The sequence below is a fragment of the Calliopsis andreniformis genome, chromosome 9 (assembly GCF_051401765.1).
Source record: "Calliopsis andreniformis isolate RMS-2024a chromosome 9, iyCalAndr_principal, whole genome shotgun sequence".
NCBI lineage: Eukaryota > Metazoa > Arthropoda > Insecta > Hymenoptera > Andrenidae > Calliopsis > Calliopsis andreniformis.
The window spans coordinates 14,975,711-14,994,747 of NC_135070.1; the positions used below are offsets into that span (position 1 = coordinate 14,975,711).

General features: G+C 36.0%; 1 protein-coding gene across 1 annotated transcript; it reads left to right on the forward strand.

Moving 5' to 3' along the window:
* The first annotated feature begins 1,149 nt into the window (after positions 1–1,149).
* On the forward strand, positions 1,150–18,981 carry Nkcc (sodium potassium chloride cotransporter). The gene is made up of 19 exons (XM_076384662.1): positions 1,150–1,336; positions 7,979–8,118; positions 9,934–9,994; positions 12,096–12,351; positions 12,775–13,028; positions 13,119–13,233; positions 13,337–13,668; positions 13,853–14,084; positions 14,180–14,301; positions 14,389–14,588; positions 14,707–14,854; positions 14,936–15,177; positions 15,985–16,193; positions 16,273–16,384; positions 16,515–16,618; positions 16,772–16,886; positions 17,048–17,193; positions 17,279–17,390; positions 17,468–18,981. The coding sequence occupies exons 2-19, from the start codon at positions 8,015–8,017 to the stop codon at positions 17,601–17,603; spliced, it is 3,000 nt and encodes a 999-aa protein (XP_076240777.1). The 5' UTR covers positions 1,150–1,336; positions 7,979–8,014; the 3' UTR covers positions 17,604–18,981.
* Positions 18,982–19,037: the final 56 nt, after the last annotated feature.

The window sequence follows — 19,037 nt, forward strand, 5'->3', positions numbered from 1 at the left end:
TTTTCAGAAAGTGCTTCATTCTTCAGTTTCCCGGTTAATTCTATAGTATATTTGCATATTTAATAACCAAACAGGCTAACAATCTTCGCAGGCAACTTAAATATTATTCTATTTTTCTTCGCGGACAATTACATTTTCCATGTACTGAGAATTCATTCATTCCCTCTATTCATCCATACGTGCCACAGACTAATATTGCAAAAAAATTTATGACACTTAAAATGTCAGAGATGCAAATATCTCGTGTATCTCAAAATGACAGTATACATATATAACAGCAGAGTTGTAGTATTCAATAAATTAATGTCAATGAAGTGAACTAATAAATTACAAAAAAGGTGATATATAACAGCTGCCTTATTCTTCCAAATATTTAACTTTCTTAAATAAAAAAGTCAATAAAAGGGTAGCAATGAATTAGGAACTTGCGATTGAACACATCTTCAGTCTCCTTTCTCCACTCATCCATACACACTGAACTCCAGAAACCCTACAGATCAATTCTATTCAGTCTGACCTACGACCTCCATTTCCACTTCAAGAGTTACGATTCAAATCCCTCAATTCTCTACTCGCAGAGAAGCTTCAGGCCATTCCTACAAAACTGTCTTTCACTTACAACTCAAAGAGCCCTACCTTGAAGTCTACCTTCAACCACCCCTTCCTTCGCATCCTCCCCCAGCAACAACCCCAGAAACATCGTAATTCGCAAGCCTCGAACGCAACAACCATAGATAATCCCTGTCTCTCTTTTCACCGTGAATTCTCCTAATCTCGAACGGTCCGAGGTACCCTCAAAGGGACTCCTCGAGGACAGTCGAGCCCCCTCTTCACCCTCGACGCGTTCCTTCGACCCAAACGTTCACCCTTCGCCGCGACGACGATTCCTTCTCGCAGAGGCATCGACGAGGCCCACGTCGATACAGCCAGCCCGTAATTGATAGATCGATTTACGTCTGTAGGTCTTTGACTCGCGGCAATAAACCCGCGTAGGCGCGCGGCGCGTTATTCCCTCGCCTTACGCTCGCCGCAGGAACGAAAGCGCGCGTGGAGGCGACACGCGGGTCCCGCGGGCGCACGCGCCACTCGTGTGTATTTAAGTGGGTGTGCACGCGTGTGTTTGAAAGAGTTTTATGGAGAAAGGGAAGCTCGACGCATGCTTCCTTCCTTAATGTCGGCCGACCCGAAGGATCCGAGTGGTGCACCGTGTTCAGTGGCTCGCGTTGGATCTACGAAGATCGTTCTGACCCGCGAGTGGATCGCGTGCGATCCGTGAACCACGAGTGGATCGTGTACTCGAGCTTGGACCGTCGACTGCCAGCTAAAGGCATACAGTGTGAGTGACATTCTGGCTTCGAGATGTATCGTTTTAGTGAAGGATGATGAAGAATGTCCTTTCTACCCTTTTGTCTTTAGTCTTCTACCTTTCTTTCGTTATTTTTTGAGCGCGTTGAATGGTTCGCGTAGAGGGGATTGGTGCACGGTGTGGTGTCTAAAGTAGTTTGATGCGAATTTGAGAAAGAAGTAGCTTGGATGTTTGAAGCGTTTGAGTCCTGGAAGAGAGACTCGTAGAAGAGGTGCCCGCGGTTCTTGCGTGAAGTTTTGGTCGTTGCATGTGACTTTGGTAAATGCTGTTTCGTGGTACTGGAAGATTGGAATTACTGCATGTTAAGATTCTGAGTTGTAATGACAGTTTTTTGGTATTTGCTTTTTGGGAGTCTTCGGTCTCAATTTGTTGAATCGCTAGTTTATGGTGGGACTTTGAGCGTGGCTTCGCTGCGCACTGAGCGGCGATTTTATGTAAGTTTGAATAATTATCAACTACTTGGTTATCTATGAATGAATTGTGACATTCGATAATAGTAATTTTCGCACGTTTACTATTCAGTAGATTTTTTACACAAACATATTGGATTTAAAAAATTATGAATGAATTTTAGATACCAATTACTTGTTTCCGTGGATTTCAGTACGTACGAATGAATATAAACTAGTTTGTTCATAATCTAGAATTTATATTCTAATTCTTTTTAATTATGTATGAGAGTTCGACTTAGAAACTCCTCTATCTTATCGTTTTCCTTGTTGCATAGCTAAATATAACAAACGAGTAGTAAAACCGAGAATAATGTAATCCTTCGTGAAAAACTAAATCGGCGCAGTAGAATCCCGCCCTGCTTCATGACACTCCGTTTCTGAGAACACAACTTCTGAGCTTTATTTATGGATTTGTATACTTTCCTAAAATTTGACCATCCATCAGTTCCGCCCTGAAGAACGATCACATTTTTCACCATTGTTTCTTCGAACGAGTGATACGAGGAGAAAAGCTTTGTTATTCATTGTCTTACCGTATATTTGCATCCAAAAAATATCACCTTTTTTGTGAGATTTTATGAATCTATTTAAAAAATAAAAAACAAAAAATAGTTATCTATACAAAAACGATAGTACACAGAGGCAGTTACTGACGCTCAAGGTCACCGAGGTCAGAACGAAAGGACAATAAAGAAGGACCCGCTAGATACTAAAAGCTGCGTTCTGACGGAGTCTCGAGACCTTATCAGCTGCTCAATTCTGTTTCTAATATGTACAAGGTGTTCCTGATATCTTTCGTTTCTGATCCTGTCCGAACTTGAACATCGCTGTGCTATATTTTGTTATTAAATGCATATTTTCAAAGGCTCTCGAATACTCCAATACTTATAACTTTCAATTAATTCACCCCCATAGCTCAGTCTCTATTGTACAGTTAGAGAATCGATTCTAGCCATTGTCATCGTATTTCGCACAGAAAACGGTGAAACTTTATGCGCCACCATCTTCTTTGTCCTTTGTCGGCTGCTGAGAAGGAAGATATTGAACAATAAAACCGTGAACAATAATAAAAATGCTGCAAGGTCGCAAAGTGTGAATCCGAGATGTAATTCAAGAAAACGCACAATGATCGATAATTTCTTTATGTAAGGCACTTTGCCTGTTGCGCAGAGGTGCATGATCGTACATTCCTGCAAATTAGCGAAACTTATTATTTATGTAACCTTATCGTGCGATGACAGATAAGAGTAGAAAGTCCTTTGATTATTTTTTGTATTTGTTGAAGTTAAAATGCGAGTAGTGGAATAGTTTTAGTGATTCTGTACCAACTATTGAAATCAATTTTCAATTTTGTCCCCCCCAAAAAGAGTTGTTAAGAGAAAAGGTATTTTCATCAGCTTATCTTATTTCCACAGGAATCACCTTCCCCCTGATTTGACCACGATTTTCAGGGCACTCTATATACGTTGATTCATCCTGCTTGTATCAGTTGCTCGTTCGATCGATACTCCTTTCGTTCTTTTTCACTTGTTCCTGAACTAACGCTCAGAAAAAACATACAAGCAAGTATACCCATGGTGACAGAGTAGCGTAATTAAACGATTACGTGAAATTATCTATTGCACGAACCTCTAGATTACAATCATAATTTCGTTCTCGTCATAAATGTGCAGTAAGTGCAGATTGTACAGCTTGATAATTAATAAAACATTATTTTGTAGAGAAAGAGATTTAATAAACTCGAATAATCTGAAACGATTGTACTTTTCATTATTTACTGTTCAATATTAATTGTTTTTTAAATGAAAATTTAAATTCAGTCTTTTTTTTTTAATTTTAAATGAAAATTTTTTATCGAATTCATTATCACATCGATAATTATATGAATAATAAATTGATATAATAGTCATTCAGAATTCTTCCATTATTTTTAAAAGAAACATGTACATTTGTTTTTATAACCGTAAAAGTAGCTAATTGCTCTCTCAAGCGTTGAGTAATTTCATAGAGATTACCTATTATTAATTGTAAAATTTCCACTATCTCTATCGTAATATGAAAAATGCACTGTACGTAAAAGGTGTAAAAAATGGTGCAAAAAATTACAGCAGTATTCTCTGCAGTTTTCTTTTATCGCAGACTGTTTTTATTCATTGTTCTTGTAATCGATCTAATCTGGACGAAGGTGGTATTTGTTGTATAGTTTATAATACAGACCTTCAAACAGGGAGTTTATGCAATCTCGGTTATCTTATCTCGTAATTGATAATTTCAATAACAGATTATCCTGTGTCAATTATTTGATTACTTTTAATCTCGAATGAATTTCTTATAATATTTGCTAATTATTATGCATGAAAATAATTCATAAAAATAATACTACTACAACATTTGCCTTATATTTACATCTAATTGTGATTAGATCTGGAGCAGTATCTAAACTGTTCTCAATCGTTTACTATGTTGTTGTGAATCACGATAAAAAAAAAACTGGATGGTTGCTTCGTATCTGTTGTCAAGAAGACTATCAACAAACAGATTTAATCAAGGAAGAAGGTACTACTATTACGTTTGATTACGATGTGCCCTACTAGATAAGCTCATTTCACTCAAGATCTACGATAAAATGAATAATGTTATATCAGGGTCTTACAGTCAAAGACAGCATCAAAACATAATACAAAAAGAGATTAGAAAATTTAACATTAATTATTCTTTTCATGTTTCTATAATGCTTCATTAAATCATTTAATTAATGTACTTATCTATAGACAAATTCCACTGATCATTATTAATAGAATTGTGGTAGACTTATCGACGCAATAGCATCTATAATTTGCATCGACTTGAGTAAAAACGCACCATTTATTTCCTAATCTATTTCACAAAAAAGAAAAAGAAAAACATTTAAGAAAAAAAACGTACGAAAGTCTCTATTAATGAAACTCCCTGTACATGAATATTTGCTTATTTAAATTTGCCAATATCGTAACGTTATATTACCAAAACAGAACGTATCATCACTCTTACTCTATATAACCTGTGACATCAAAATGAGTGAAAACAGATTTCCCATCAGTTATAGTTTAAAAGCCTCGTGAATCGCGCTAATAGATTTTAATGTTTCAGGAAATGCAACCCACGTGATTGGTTCGTATTCGTCCCCGAATATATAACTGCGTTTCTGTGTCCAACGCCAAAGCAAATAAATTCCCCAAGACATTTTTGCTGTCGGTTTTGCAGCTCGACCCGCCCCAATGATGCCCGCGAACATGAATATAAATTTGCATATTCCCAAGAATTACACGAAATTCAAAACTATTTATTAATTCTAATGTTTCATACGTTTCTAAACTGTTCAATGTTAAGTAAATTATTCAGAAAACCATCTGCTAGAACATTCTCATGGCATTTAGAATTTTGAAAAGGTCACATTGTCAAGGGCTACCGAACATGTGCGTCTTCCAATCAGAATGCAAATTGCAGTGGAAATATGCAAAACAGAAAACAGTGCAACATGCTTGTCCATAACATAAAAATTACTGTAATCTATGTGTATCTTAAACTTGGACAGATTCTATAGTAAAATATTTATTTAAAAAATGTATACGTATATGAAAGTCGAAATTTCTTAAACAAACACTTTCTTCGCGTATCCTCCGACTTCAGAGATAACGATCGTAAGCAGGTAACGCATAACTTATAATTGCAGTTAATTTTAATTTTCTTCTGCCGTAAAATACAAACAATAACTATGCAGTTTGTTCTCTGGAACAATAGATGGCACTATGTTACTAATTAACGTACAGCAGCACGTAGAAACCGAAGATAGTGTATCGCTTAATTACATGGCAAATTACAGTACTTGCATTTCAAGTACGAACCAACTTGCATACCCATGAACATAATTAGCAGATGATTAGAGAATCATCTAGAATTTCATGTTTTTGCCGACTAGTAAAATATCCAATAATTTTGGAATGGAATCCTATTGTTACGTTTCAATTTCTACTGACTATACTGTTTAATAGTTGAAATTCAGTAGACACAGGCCACGCCCTAACACACCCTAAGTATCAACTGCTCATCTCCTTTCCTACTGTCTCTAAAAGAAAATAATTTAAGTTTTGAATAATATCATAAAGTGTTTCGAAACGAGGTAATGATTGCATTGAAAGTTAAGAAGCTGAGTCATAATGAGTTCGCCATTAAGTTCGTGCAATGCTCACTCATTTGCATGACATCCAATAATTGATTCAATTTTTCTTGTGCAACGCAACAAGCGCAAAAATCGAGTGATCAAGCACTGAAGCGAGTAATCGCGTATTCGGTCAAAATACTCGCGATTGTTTATAGTCTCGCGTTCTTAACCTTCGCGTATTTTTGAAGACCGCCGAGTCAGAGGCGAAAAATCGGGACGCTTGCGCGCGAACGCTGAAGGAAAAATAGATATTCGAAGAAAAGCTCGATTCGTCAATGGTTGTCTGTCCACGAGGATCAGTAAAAGTGTATTTCAAGATAAAAGTTACAGCATTCAAAGTACCCTATCTACTGGACCGCGATTTGACTTCTGTATGGAATGGAATCTAGGATCTAGTCGATACTCGAGACGAAAGTAAGAGAATCTTTTACTCTTCTATTTTTATGAAGACTACTCGGTAATAAAAATGAAGACACTACAGGGAAATGTTTTAAATTCTCTGAACATTGAATATTTAATACTTTAAATCTGGAAGGTCACCTCTGAAAATACACCTTTGGCACGTTAACTGTCGTGAGGGTCATCGAAGACTGGTGCTTTGAACTTGCAGTGACTCACTTTCTTTCTGAGTCTGTTTACTCAGAAACAAATATCACATTTTCGAGATTAAATATATGTATATACGAGTAATTAAATTTATCGGTATTAGAAGTTGAAAAACTGGGAAATTAATAAAAAACCCTTAGAAAAATGAATCAGTCCTTTGGGCTCACACTAATATCCTTCAAGACATATCTATGGAATAAAAGGTGCAATATTGACCAGCAGAATTATTAATATAGAAGGTCACAGAAACACAGAAACATCGAACACTGATCAATCTGTTAAGAAACGATTATCCAGAGCGTTCGAGCTCATCTTATAAACCGAAACAGCCTATATTTCCTCAGTGTTCACGTTGAGCAAAACGTGCCTGACCACAGGCATGTGAATTCTCCTGAAACTGCTTGGTCTTGATCCCAGAAATCGTAAGGCTTGACAGCTGGCCAAACTTCGGTTCATTCATAGTAAACTTGGAAGAGAATACTGACGCTAGTAAACTGTATTTCTGAGAAATTGATATCGAATGTTCGTGGATGCGAATGAAAGGACGAACTCTACTACCTCGTTCAATGAGAAACTTGACACTAGAGACGTGTGTTGGAGCCAGTTGTTTCCGAACGACTCGATTGTGTCTTCGCGAAGCTTAAGATCATGAAAAGCGTGGTTCGAGGTTGCAGGAAATGTGCAGGGTATAATTACACTTCCTTCGAGCTTTTATTCTGTATTTTTGTTAACAGGTAGTTCGAGGGGGAAAGCTTTTTAGCGTTGCAATGGTGGTAATAGTATATTACCAAGTTTCGTTGATCGTTTTTCTAGTCTTCTAGGAAACGTTGTCAGATTTTATGAAACATAGCTGTGAAATTTGGCGCTAATCCCTATTTTCTGGGTATTAATGACTGATGCAGGAGGCTTTTTGTAGAACTGATTGTGGTAAAGTTACTAAGACATGACGAATAATGATGTTTTTTGTACTCTTTACAGAAACTTTTAATTGCACTATTTTTGGAGACTTATATCCAAAGTAAAAAAAAATACAGGTGTAAACCTGGAATCAGTCCTACGACATTGACTATTTTTATCTAAGCAACGTGTAAGATTCTTGTAAGCGTGAATTGCTGCAATTAGAACAGTTTATGAAACCTTTCGCATTAGCACCTGATGAATATGCACTTCCTATGCATTGATTCATGCATTTACGAAACCCTATTTTTAGAAATTTGCGAAAAGCTATTGATGATAAATTATACAATTTTTTTCTTTAAATTACTCTTATTTTCTTTAAACTAACATATGAATTAATTTTAAAGGCGTCTCTGTAAAATAATCTTAATCGAATTTTCCTTTTTTTTCTTTCAGATTCAATAAGACACAGTAGATACTGTAATTAAAGCTATGGATGATGAGATAATTGGTGGAAACCAGAACAACAAGAGATCACCGATGACTTTAAACGTCAGTGGGCTGTGGGACGTTGTTCCTCGGCTGGACCATTACAGGTGCGTACATCATTCAAAAGATATTACGAGAAATCCATCTCATATTATGCATGATGTCAGGAACCACCCCCATTGAAAGCTCTTCATAGCAGAGACAGAAGATCTGAATGTACACGGACCACACAGTGCAATAAAATACAGAGTAGTAAATAATGGAGGCACAATCTGATTTGGGGACCCACATTCGACCAGTTCGACAGCGACCACTTCCCAATTCAGATCTTCCCATATCCAGAGAGTAACTTAGTCGCATGGAAAGTCAAAAAAATCGAGCGGATAAAATTCCAATTAATCACTGATAGCACGAGATCATCCCCTATTGGCAAAGATCCTAGCGAAGTGGGCATGATAGTGGGAACCTCTACAAGAGCAATTTATCTAGAGGTTGATAGAGGGTCCACAAGGTAGAGGGTCTTTGACCATAAATCTTGCGGAAGAATGTCATGATGAAACGAAATATATGAAATTGTTATCAGTCACGCGATGCATTTACAGTTTATTGAATCAAAAAGTGATGGTTCCTTCTTTTTTAAAAATAGCTTTAAAAAAATCGGCTTCCTTGAAAATACTTGATAGCAAGAACCGTGCCAAAATGACAGTCAAGTGTGAAGATACACTTCTCTGGTAACAAGAAAAAAGTATCGTAACTTAGAGTTACGGAAATAGATCTCTACTTATCTAAAACGTACGGTAGTACACTCTCGTCGATGATATACTATAGTATAAGCTTTCGAGATCAGATGTTTCATAAAAAAACGGGTGTGAAACTTCTTGGGATGCATACTTTGTGTCTGTTGAACGATCCACTTGAAAAATTCAGGAGAACTTGTGTCACGAGTTTAAGAACGATAATAAAAATATACGAGCAATACCTCACTTGTAATATTAAACTTGGTAATATACCATATCTTTGAATCAACATGAAACATTTTGTAGGCGGTCAGTGCATATCTGTACGTATATACTTTTGCATAAAAAAGCACAAAAAATTGAGACTTTGTAAAAAATGTATTTTTCTTCCTGAGAATTCAGAATTCTACTTTCCATATTTTGCATATGCTGTATAAAAACTGCATAAACATTGCATATTTTACATAGATATTGCTAGTTAAGAAGAACATACGAGGATAAAAAAATCGACTACTATCTAATAATTAACACGTTTAATTATTCTTGCTTAAGTTTCATATATCAAATAAAATCTTTCATAAATAATAATTACATGAATCGTGTTCATAGAACGAATATAAAAAGTAAATATTGGTATTCGTCTTCAGAATCGAAGCAATAATCCAGATATTTCTTTTAATATCCCCTCCATAATGCGATTTACTACTTTTCTGACAGCTGCGACCAACTCTGCCCCCGAGATAGATCTCCTCACGTAACATTTGTCTCTAGAAGTTTGCAGACAGTGTAACAACGTCGAACACTGTACTTAGAGCATACAGAAATTAGACACCTCGCGAACTCAAGCTATACATTTTCTATTACTACTTCAAATAATAAATCCAACTTCACAGATGAACAAATTGACTGGAAGTTGTTAAAAACTACTAATTAATCGATTAAGATCTTCAGTGTGTGTCACAGAAAAAGGTTCGCCTGTAATCAGCAGTAGAAATTTTCCAAAAATGTTAGCCAATTCCTATTGGCCAATAACTCAATATGTTAAGGGACTCCCGTACTCCCATGCACGATTATGATCATGATATTAGTCTCTCCAATTTCATTCATCAGTTTATCCTAATTTAATTAACTCTATTTCTTCACCAATACTGTCACGCCAAGTCACAAGAACGTCTCTGTTTGTAGATTGAGCCGCCGCGTTAAGAGGCCATCGCTGAGCACCCTGCACGAAGGAAATCTTATAAAGGTAAGATTGCCACACCCTGTGGACACTTGTCGCACCGCCCTCGTAGTAATACGTCAATGACTGCATTGAAAAGCATTGCGCAATTGTCGTGGCCCATGTTTACAGTTCAAAAATAATTTTTCATGCACAAAATGGTTCAATAAGAAGATGAAGTGCGTCGCAGAATTCTGTGCCATTGTGCGCGTCGGAAATCAAAAGATAATCAAAAAGTACTGTCAGATTCTTCCATGAAAAATTCTCAATCTTCTGTTACTCATTGTCAAATGCATATCATAACATATGTATTAGAGAATAGACATAGTGGATTATATTGAAACTTTGAGTAGAATATTACTGAGGGTATAAAACAGCAAGCTTATATTGGTATTTCCATATCATCAGAAAAATATAAATCTTAACGTCCAGACACTGTACGCCTCGAGTGTAGCATGTGTCGCTGCTTCACTTTGCAAATGCACTGATTGAGATATCAGCACGACCGATAGATTGAATATGCAAATGTGATAAAATTAAGTAGAGTACTGCGAATATGCGCAGTTCGTTGTTGAGTGAAGTTTCCTTGCTCCAGATTAATCAAAGTGGTCCTGATTTGGGAAAAACTTTTCTTTAGGTTTCTTCTCCAATATATCTTATCCTGTCTATTAAATATACTTCTCCCTAATTTTGACATATTTATCTCCTTTTTTGGAAAATATATTCTTTTATCTCTTTTTTGAACGTTTACTGACTTTGTCATGTTACATGTCGAAGTACACAGAACATATTCCTTATTTCAATTTTTAATTTCAACTAGTGAATAAGTATCAAAGTATTCCAGAACTAAAAAAGGAGATAGATCATTTCAAGGTCAACGAGTTACCGTAACTAACTTGGTTTGACGTAATTGTCGATCGTTACGTGGCGTTCGTATCAATAATCATATCAGTATGCTGGTATAGGGTGTTTTAGAACAATAGGTGCAAACTTGTGTAATAATCACGATAGATCGAATCACGATGAAATTTTGTCGAAAAAATTGAAAGAAAACATGAAGGACCGATAATATAGACGTAACTCCATTAAAATAAATTCAGTTTGGAGACGCCAATTTGTCAACCCTCTTTTTGATCATTCAAAGGTATGCAGCCCTTTATTTACTTACATAATCGATTGTCCAAACATCATTTGTTGGAACGTTTCATTATCTGAACACCTTTTAACCGAACGTTTGATTATTCGAGTGATGTTATCGAGTTAAAGGACTGCCTTGGGCACTGTTTTGAAATGTATTTTCAACGCAATAGGAATGGAACGCGAAATAATATTTCGATTGGAAAGTAATGAAGGAGCTAACATGAAAGAACAAAGATAATAAGAACGAGGGTGAAGAAGAGAGTACTGTGAAAAATAATATAGTCTCTCATGTTTCCTGTACAGTTACAAGCGACACTTTAATTAAAGAAAAATGATCTTTCTTGGAAATCTACTATATTTTATTAGACGTCTTGTTCCAACCTTGCGGGAACTCAGAGTATTAAAAAAGAAAAAAAAAGAGGACGTATGTAGAGACAAGCAGGATAATCAGCTAACGAAGTTCGTAACTTGGCAGAGACAAATGAAACTCGAAGAAGCTCTCTCCTAGGCAAGGACGATCGAACTCATAACGAGAGCCATGAGGGAGGGAGTGTATTAAAGTTTGCACAGCAGTAAATACCAGCGAGGAAAATTAGAAAAAGTATCACCTTCTAAACCCGAGATTACTACAAAAAATTAATAATCCAGGGAGAAATATTTCCATAAGGTTATTAACCTGAAATTTTAATGAAGATTGCGACATTTCCATTTTCTGAGAGATGAATTATACGTATTACAACTGTATTGAAGTTTTAGGATCAAGGATATTTCGACTTTTTTAGTACAGTTTTTCTCAAGCTTATAAAGAGACAATCTGTTTAGAATTTAAACTTAATCTCGAATTTAAAAAATAGACTATAAACCAAAAACCTTTAATATATCTACTGCTTATAATAATTCCTGCTCCATCTGGACTGGGATAGGTTTAAGGATACATATACGAACCAATATGACGGACATTCTGCTAATGATAATGATGAAATTGCAGGACCCCAACATAGAGGTTGGCCAAGTAGCGACAGCACAGCAAAATCACACAGGAATTAAACTAGGATGGATCCAAGGTGTCCTGATACCATGCCTCCTCAATATATGGGGTGTGATGCTCTTCCTACGACTGTCGTGGGTAGTTGCACAGGCAGGCATATTGCAGAGCGTCATCATTATTGGAATATCGGCAGCGGTCTGCGTCATCACGACGCTTAGTCTCAGCGCAATTAGTACTAATGGGGAAGTAAAGGGAGGTGTGTTACGGGGCCCCCATTTTCTCGTTCTTCTCTTTTTTTTTTTCGAAGGAGTGGCAGGTCGTGTACTCTGTCGTCATTGCTCGACATAGGCACACACATCGAGAATTGTTTTTACAAGAAAGCGAGTGTTACCTCTGCGAGCTTACGCACCAAACTCCGGTTGCAAACTCTTTCAGCGATATTTTCGCGAACGCTAGGAGAAAAAGAGGAAATTTTGTTTGCTACCGGGATGATTGTAACTCGAAAGGAACGCTAGTATAATAATTGTAAAAGCAAGCACTCGAGGCTAGCCTCCATTTATGAAAGTATATTTTAGAAGCTTATTTCGAGTCTCTGGTCAAATTTTTTGAAGATAGAATTCTTTATTTGAATTAATTCTATTGTTAAGTTCAATGATGTATAAGTTACAATATTTTATAGGTGGTATATACTTTATCATATCACGAACCCTGGGAGCAGAATTCGGAGCCTCTGTAGGAATTGTTTTCGCATTCGCTAATGCAGTCTCAGCTTCCATGAATACCATTGGTTTCTGCGACTCTCTCAACGATCTACTCCGAGAGTATAACTTGAAAATCATCGATAATGGGGTAAATGACGTTCGGATCGTGGGATTAATCGCACTGATCGTCATGATCATGATTTGTGCGATTGGAATGGAGTGGGAATCGAAGGTACTGGTTTCAGTATACAATTTTTTGCAGACGTATTCTAAAAAAATTCAACTCTCTTCTAAATGAATAACTTACAATGAATTTTTTCAGGCACAAAATTTCCTCATAGCCATCATTATAGCAGCCATTTTTGACTTTCTGATTGGCACTATTATAGGACCCTGGAATACGAGTCAGAAGGCGATGGGTTTTATTGGATTCTCTTGTAAGTTACACTTAATTCTTTCACGTGAAAAGAATAATTTTTCCTTGACCAGAAGAAAGTTTTTAATGTTTCAATATCGATGTCACTCTTCTCAAATTCATAGCTGAGGTATTCCTAAAGAACATGGGTCCAGACTACCGTTTCTCTGAGAACAGCAACCAAACGTTCTTCTCCGTGTTCGCCATCTTCTTTCCATCAGTGACTGGAATTCAAGCGGGTGCGAACATTTCTGGGGACCTGAAGGATCCAGCGAGCAGCATACCGATCGGCACGCTTCTGGCATTGCTACTGTCGATGCTGAGTTACGTCACTTTTGTACTGTTTGCTGGTGGCGCAGCTTTAAGAGACGCCAGTGGCCTCGTTGGTGCGAACGACACTATCATAAGCTGCATTCCACACGTAAATTGCACGTACGGATTGCACAACAGCTACTCGGTACGCCATTAAGTAATTAACTAATTTTCGTGACGTAGAAAAGATGTACACTTGGGTCATTTATAAAATAATGAAAATAGTATTTTTTAAGTAATTACGTCGCTGAGTAATTGACTGAAGGAATTTCGTGTATCAAAAGTCTCGTGTAACGAGTGCACTTGAGTATTATCATATTCACTTATAGGTGATGCAACTTATGTCAGTATGGGGTCCATTTATTTACGCTGGTTGTTTTGCCGCTACCCTCTCGACAGCTTTGACAAATTTGCTGTCAGTGCCACGATTAATACAGGCACTAGGGCAGGACAGAATCTATCCTGGCTTGATTTACTTTAGTAAAGGATATGGAAAGCATGGAGAGCCTTATCGCGGCTATATCCTCACGTTCGTGGTCGCTGGCCTATTCCTTCTAATAGGTACCGATGAGATGCTAAATATTTCTTGAAATTTTAACTTGTTTCGAGTTATGTAATAATTCAATGCATTTATTTACTAAATTGATGCATTTCAGCAAATCTGAACGCAGTTGCGCCTCTAATATCGAACTTCTACCTAGCGTCGTATGCGTTAATTAATTTCTGCACCTTCCACGCTGCATTGGTACGACCGCTGGGATGGCGTCCTACGTTTAGAGTGAGTAACAAAATAGTGAAAGAATTAACTTTAAAATAGATAATAAATGAAGAAATTTATAATTGATATTTTATCATTTCTGTACAGTTTTACAACACCTGGCTGTCACTGTTTGGTTTTATCACTTGCGTGTCTATAATGTTCATGATTGATTGGGTAACATCGCTGGTCACTTTCGTCATCATCTTTGCTCTGTATTTGATAGTGGTTTATCGGAAACCAGACGTGAATTGGGGCAGTAGTACACAAGCACAGACATACAAAACAGCGCTGACTATTGTGTACCGGTAAGAACTTGGTGAAAATTCAAGAAATTTATTACATTATTAAAAAAATTATATCATTCATTCTTTACATTGTACATTTTCTAATGAAGCAAACACTTAATTAAGTGAAATTTTCTAGACTGAATTCTATCGATGAGCATGTGAAAAATTACGCTCCTCAAATTTTGGCACTGACTGGATCGCCTGGCGCTAGGCCAGCGTTACTACATCTGGCAAATCTTATCACCAAAAATCATTCGCTGCTAATTTGCGCGGAAGTGTGTCCGGTATGTATTACAGTCAACAAATTTTTAATTGTTCTTAAGTGTAATTTCATTATATTTTTGTACCTTTTAACACCCTTTCAGACAAGGCTATCGTATCGTTTACGATCAGTGCGATTACGAAATGGCTACGCATGGCTACATCAGCAACGTATAAAGTCATTCTACCACGTAGTAGAAGACTTAAGTTTCGAACGGGGCGCATCAGCTTTAATGCAAGCAGCAGGTGTCGGGAAGCTGGCTCCAAATGTTGTGTTAATGGGTTACAAAACTCACTGGGCGACTTGCAACCACAAGGATCTTCAGGAATATTTCAACGTCTTACAGTAAGATGATACAAATTATTATTATTATCATTTTTAGACTAGATAAAATAGAATTGACTGTAAGTCTTAAGCAAAAACATTTTCAAAGTTAAAGCATGAATAAGAAATTTTATTTGGTATTTTATATAAACTTATTTTCTTTTTGCTTAGACCAATAGTGCCACGAAAATGTATGAATATTTTAATTTAATGACTGATAAAGTTAGTGAAACTTAATTATTGTCACTGTGTGTGTAAAAATTGTGGCAAAGACGTATACATACTATACAAATAATACCAGTAACAAACAGATACTGCTTCGCAGAAGGGTATCGTATAAATGATGAGCCTATCCTTGTCCATCTGTTTGAGTAAAAATCGATATGCTAGAATTTATTGCCACCCCCTTACGTAAGCCTCGAGGGTTCTACAAGACGGTGTCCTTCTCGCAGTCTTTTTCGCAGAATCAACACCTACCCTACGAGCCGCGTGAAAAAGCAACGACATCATGAACGTTTATACAACGTCGTTCCTGCCACTATTTTATGGCTCTTCAATCACTTTAACTTCTAGGTCTGACCTTTAAGGTGTTTTTCTCCTTTGTATGCACAGTTTGATACGAAAATAATGTGAATTATTATCAATGATAGCTTAAAAAACAGAATATTCAAATACTTTCGTGGCCTATTATATTCCAAATTCTAATATTTCAAAAAATATAAATAGTTTAATACGTTTCATCCAGTATTAAAAAAAAGATTACACCGAGTTGATATTTCTGCAAGCATTGATATGGTTCTTAAATTAAATACATCGCACTGCTTGCAGCAATGCGTTTGACCAAAAATTGGCAGTGGCCATGCTGAGGATTGCAGAAGGATTGGATTGTTCTGAAGTTGTAACTACAAATGGTGACGAAGAACATGGTATTCTGGCGCAAAGTAGTTACGATTTAACAGGGAACACTTTGATGCATGTTGACAGCAACTTGTCTATGTCCAGTCAGATTCCAAGAGTTCAAAGTGTGCCAACCATGGGTAAATTAAATTACTTTATTACTTACATATGTATAAGAATGATAGTAATTCAAGCTAATTATTGTGACGTATACTTCAGGAACGCAATTTGTACCCACCGATGGACCACATATGATTAGAGATTCCCCAACTCATGGAAGTGCACGAGAACATCTCAAACATAAAAGGAAACACGCGATTGATAAATTAATGTGAGTAATGTTAAGTGTGTTTCTCATAATTCAATGATGATAGCACAGATATTGTCAATAACAGAATTGACAAATTAAAGCTTCGATTATGTGTAAGCACTATAAATTTTACGCTATGTAAATTATGTAGGGAGAAGCGACATGCAATGGCAACTGTACCCGAACATCTGGCAATTTTCCAAAGAAAACATAAAAATGGAGTGATAGATGTGTGGTGGTTGTACGATGATGGAGGTAATTCATGAAATATTTTTATGAATGCAGACGATTGAAAATGTTATCGCCCAAAATGAATAACTTTTCAATCGTTTGCAGTTCAATATAAAAAGAGACTTACGTATAAGAATATAGGCTTATTTTTAAGTGGCAGAAATTATTGTTCGACAGGTCTGACGATTCTTTTGCCATATATTATTAGCACGCGCTCGAATTGGGAGCATTGCAAAATGAGAATTTTTGCATTGGCCAACCATAAACAGGACATTGTAGCTCAAGAAAAAGAGTAAGTATGGAATCATAATAAAAGGCTGTAACTACAATTAGATTAATAGCAAAAAGATATTCCACTTAATTATGAATGAGAGTAGGCTTATCGGACTACTAAGATTTTATAACTTAAAGAATTCTTCTTCCATGACTTATCGATGCTTTTCTGACTATCAGGATGGCTGAAATCATGGCAAAATTCAGGATAAGATACACAAGTCTAAAAATGGTGGACGATATTAGCATCCAACCAAAACAAGAGACACAGGATTTCTTTGATAAACTCATATCTGATTTTCGGAAAAACGATCCATCTGATACAGGTAAAAAACGTAATTTAATCGATAACGATGATCTTTTTCAATCATCTTTGGATCGTCTGTAATATATTTACAATATCAATTACAGAGTGTTACGTGACAGATCTTGAACTTCAGTCTCTAAAAGATAAAACCTACAGACAGCTCAGACTTCGAGAATTATTACTGGAGAATTCCAGTCAGTCCACACTAGTTGTAATGTACGTATTTTCAATATTCACATAAATAACGACTCACATCTCACTCCTTTCAAATAATTAATCATTCAATTTCACAGGTCGTTACCAATGCCACGAAAGGGTGCAGTGTCAGCCCCGCTCTACATGGCATGGCTAGAGGCTCTGACAAGGGACATGCCACCGACACTTCTGATACGTGGCAACCACACATCAGTGTTGACATTCTATTCGTAGTTCACCGGTACTAATGTGAACTAATAATAATAAGTTTAGCTTGTAAAAAGATTTGCATTAAACAGCGCCACGGGAAGGTCTTCGCGAGCAGCGAAGACGTTTTCTGAAGCGGACAGACAGTATTCGGTATAATCATGCCAAAAGTTACGTATGTAGGTACTATTATCGTCTGTTTCTGTTCTTTTATACAGTATTCATCTGAAAGTCGAACCCTGTGGTACTTAATGACGAGATTATTTTAGCGTAGAAACGAAAAAAGATATAGGAACTCCAATAAGTGATAAGAACTTGAATACTTGTAGGATTCAAGGTACACGACACGAGCCTTTTGAGAATTCACCTGTTGCACTTTTACTTAAAACAGCATTTTATTTAAGAAGATGATAGTAGAGAACTTTTACATAATACGCGTGAAAACTAGGAATGATTTTCGTTAGCGTTAATTGACAAAATAGAATGCACGTTTAAGTGCAAGTTTTAGTTGCTCGGTGACTATAATAGACTTCGTTTAAGTAAACATTATGTAGAAATAATATATATATGATATCTATTTAGTTATAATGGAAGATTGAAGTTAAGATTGTACAGTATTGAATTGAGAAAGCAGGAAGACAGAAATATTTTTTATCTTTAATCGGTAATATATTCCGTCATTATAATTGTGAAGATATTTTTGCTGTGATTTTGCTTATTTTAATTTTTACAAGCAATAAATATTTTCGTGCCTAAATGACAGTGCATCGGACTTTTTTGCGAAGCTAGGGTTTTTTTATTTTGACGAACGTGATACTCGATCGTGAAAGTACTTATTCGTAGTTAACACCAGAAATATATTACAGATGTTGAATAAGAAATATTTTTTAGACAAATATATATCGTTATTTATCAATTCAATACAACACCGAAGAACAAAAAAATTTGTTTCTTAGTCACAAAATCAAAATGTAACGACAAATTTTATATGAAACTGAAGAAATAACAGGTCCAGGTGAAAAAACTTAACTGTGAATTACTCACAGATAAGTTCTTTCAGATGGAAGCTGTATACATTATTTTACTATAATGTGTAAATAATTTATATTAGTAAAATAGTGAAATTTTCGCTATTTACAGAATTATACGCTCTCCAATTGACTTTATAAACAGAACTTTATTAATTTCTACATTTAAACGAGTAAAGTTTATCCTCTTTTTAGACGAAATACTTTACGAATGCACCACTTGTAAATATAAAATTAATTCAAGTAAACTTAGTAAAATTAAATTTACACACGGTTATAAAACGTGTTATTTATTTTGTAATTGCATTTAATGACATTAAAAATCAAGTATTATTATTATAATAAATTTATTGTAATTAATCGCATTGTTCAATTCCTGAATTTATGATCCGAAATTTTAATATGTAATATGTTGTATAGTTAAAAATTTTTT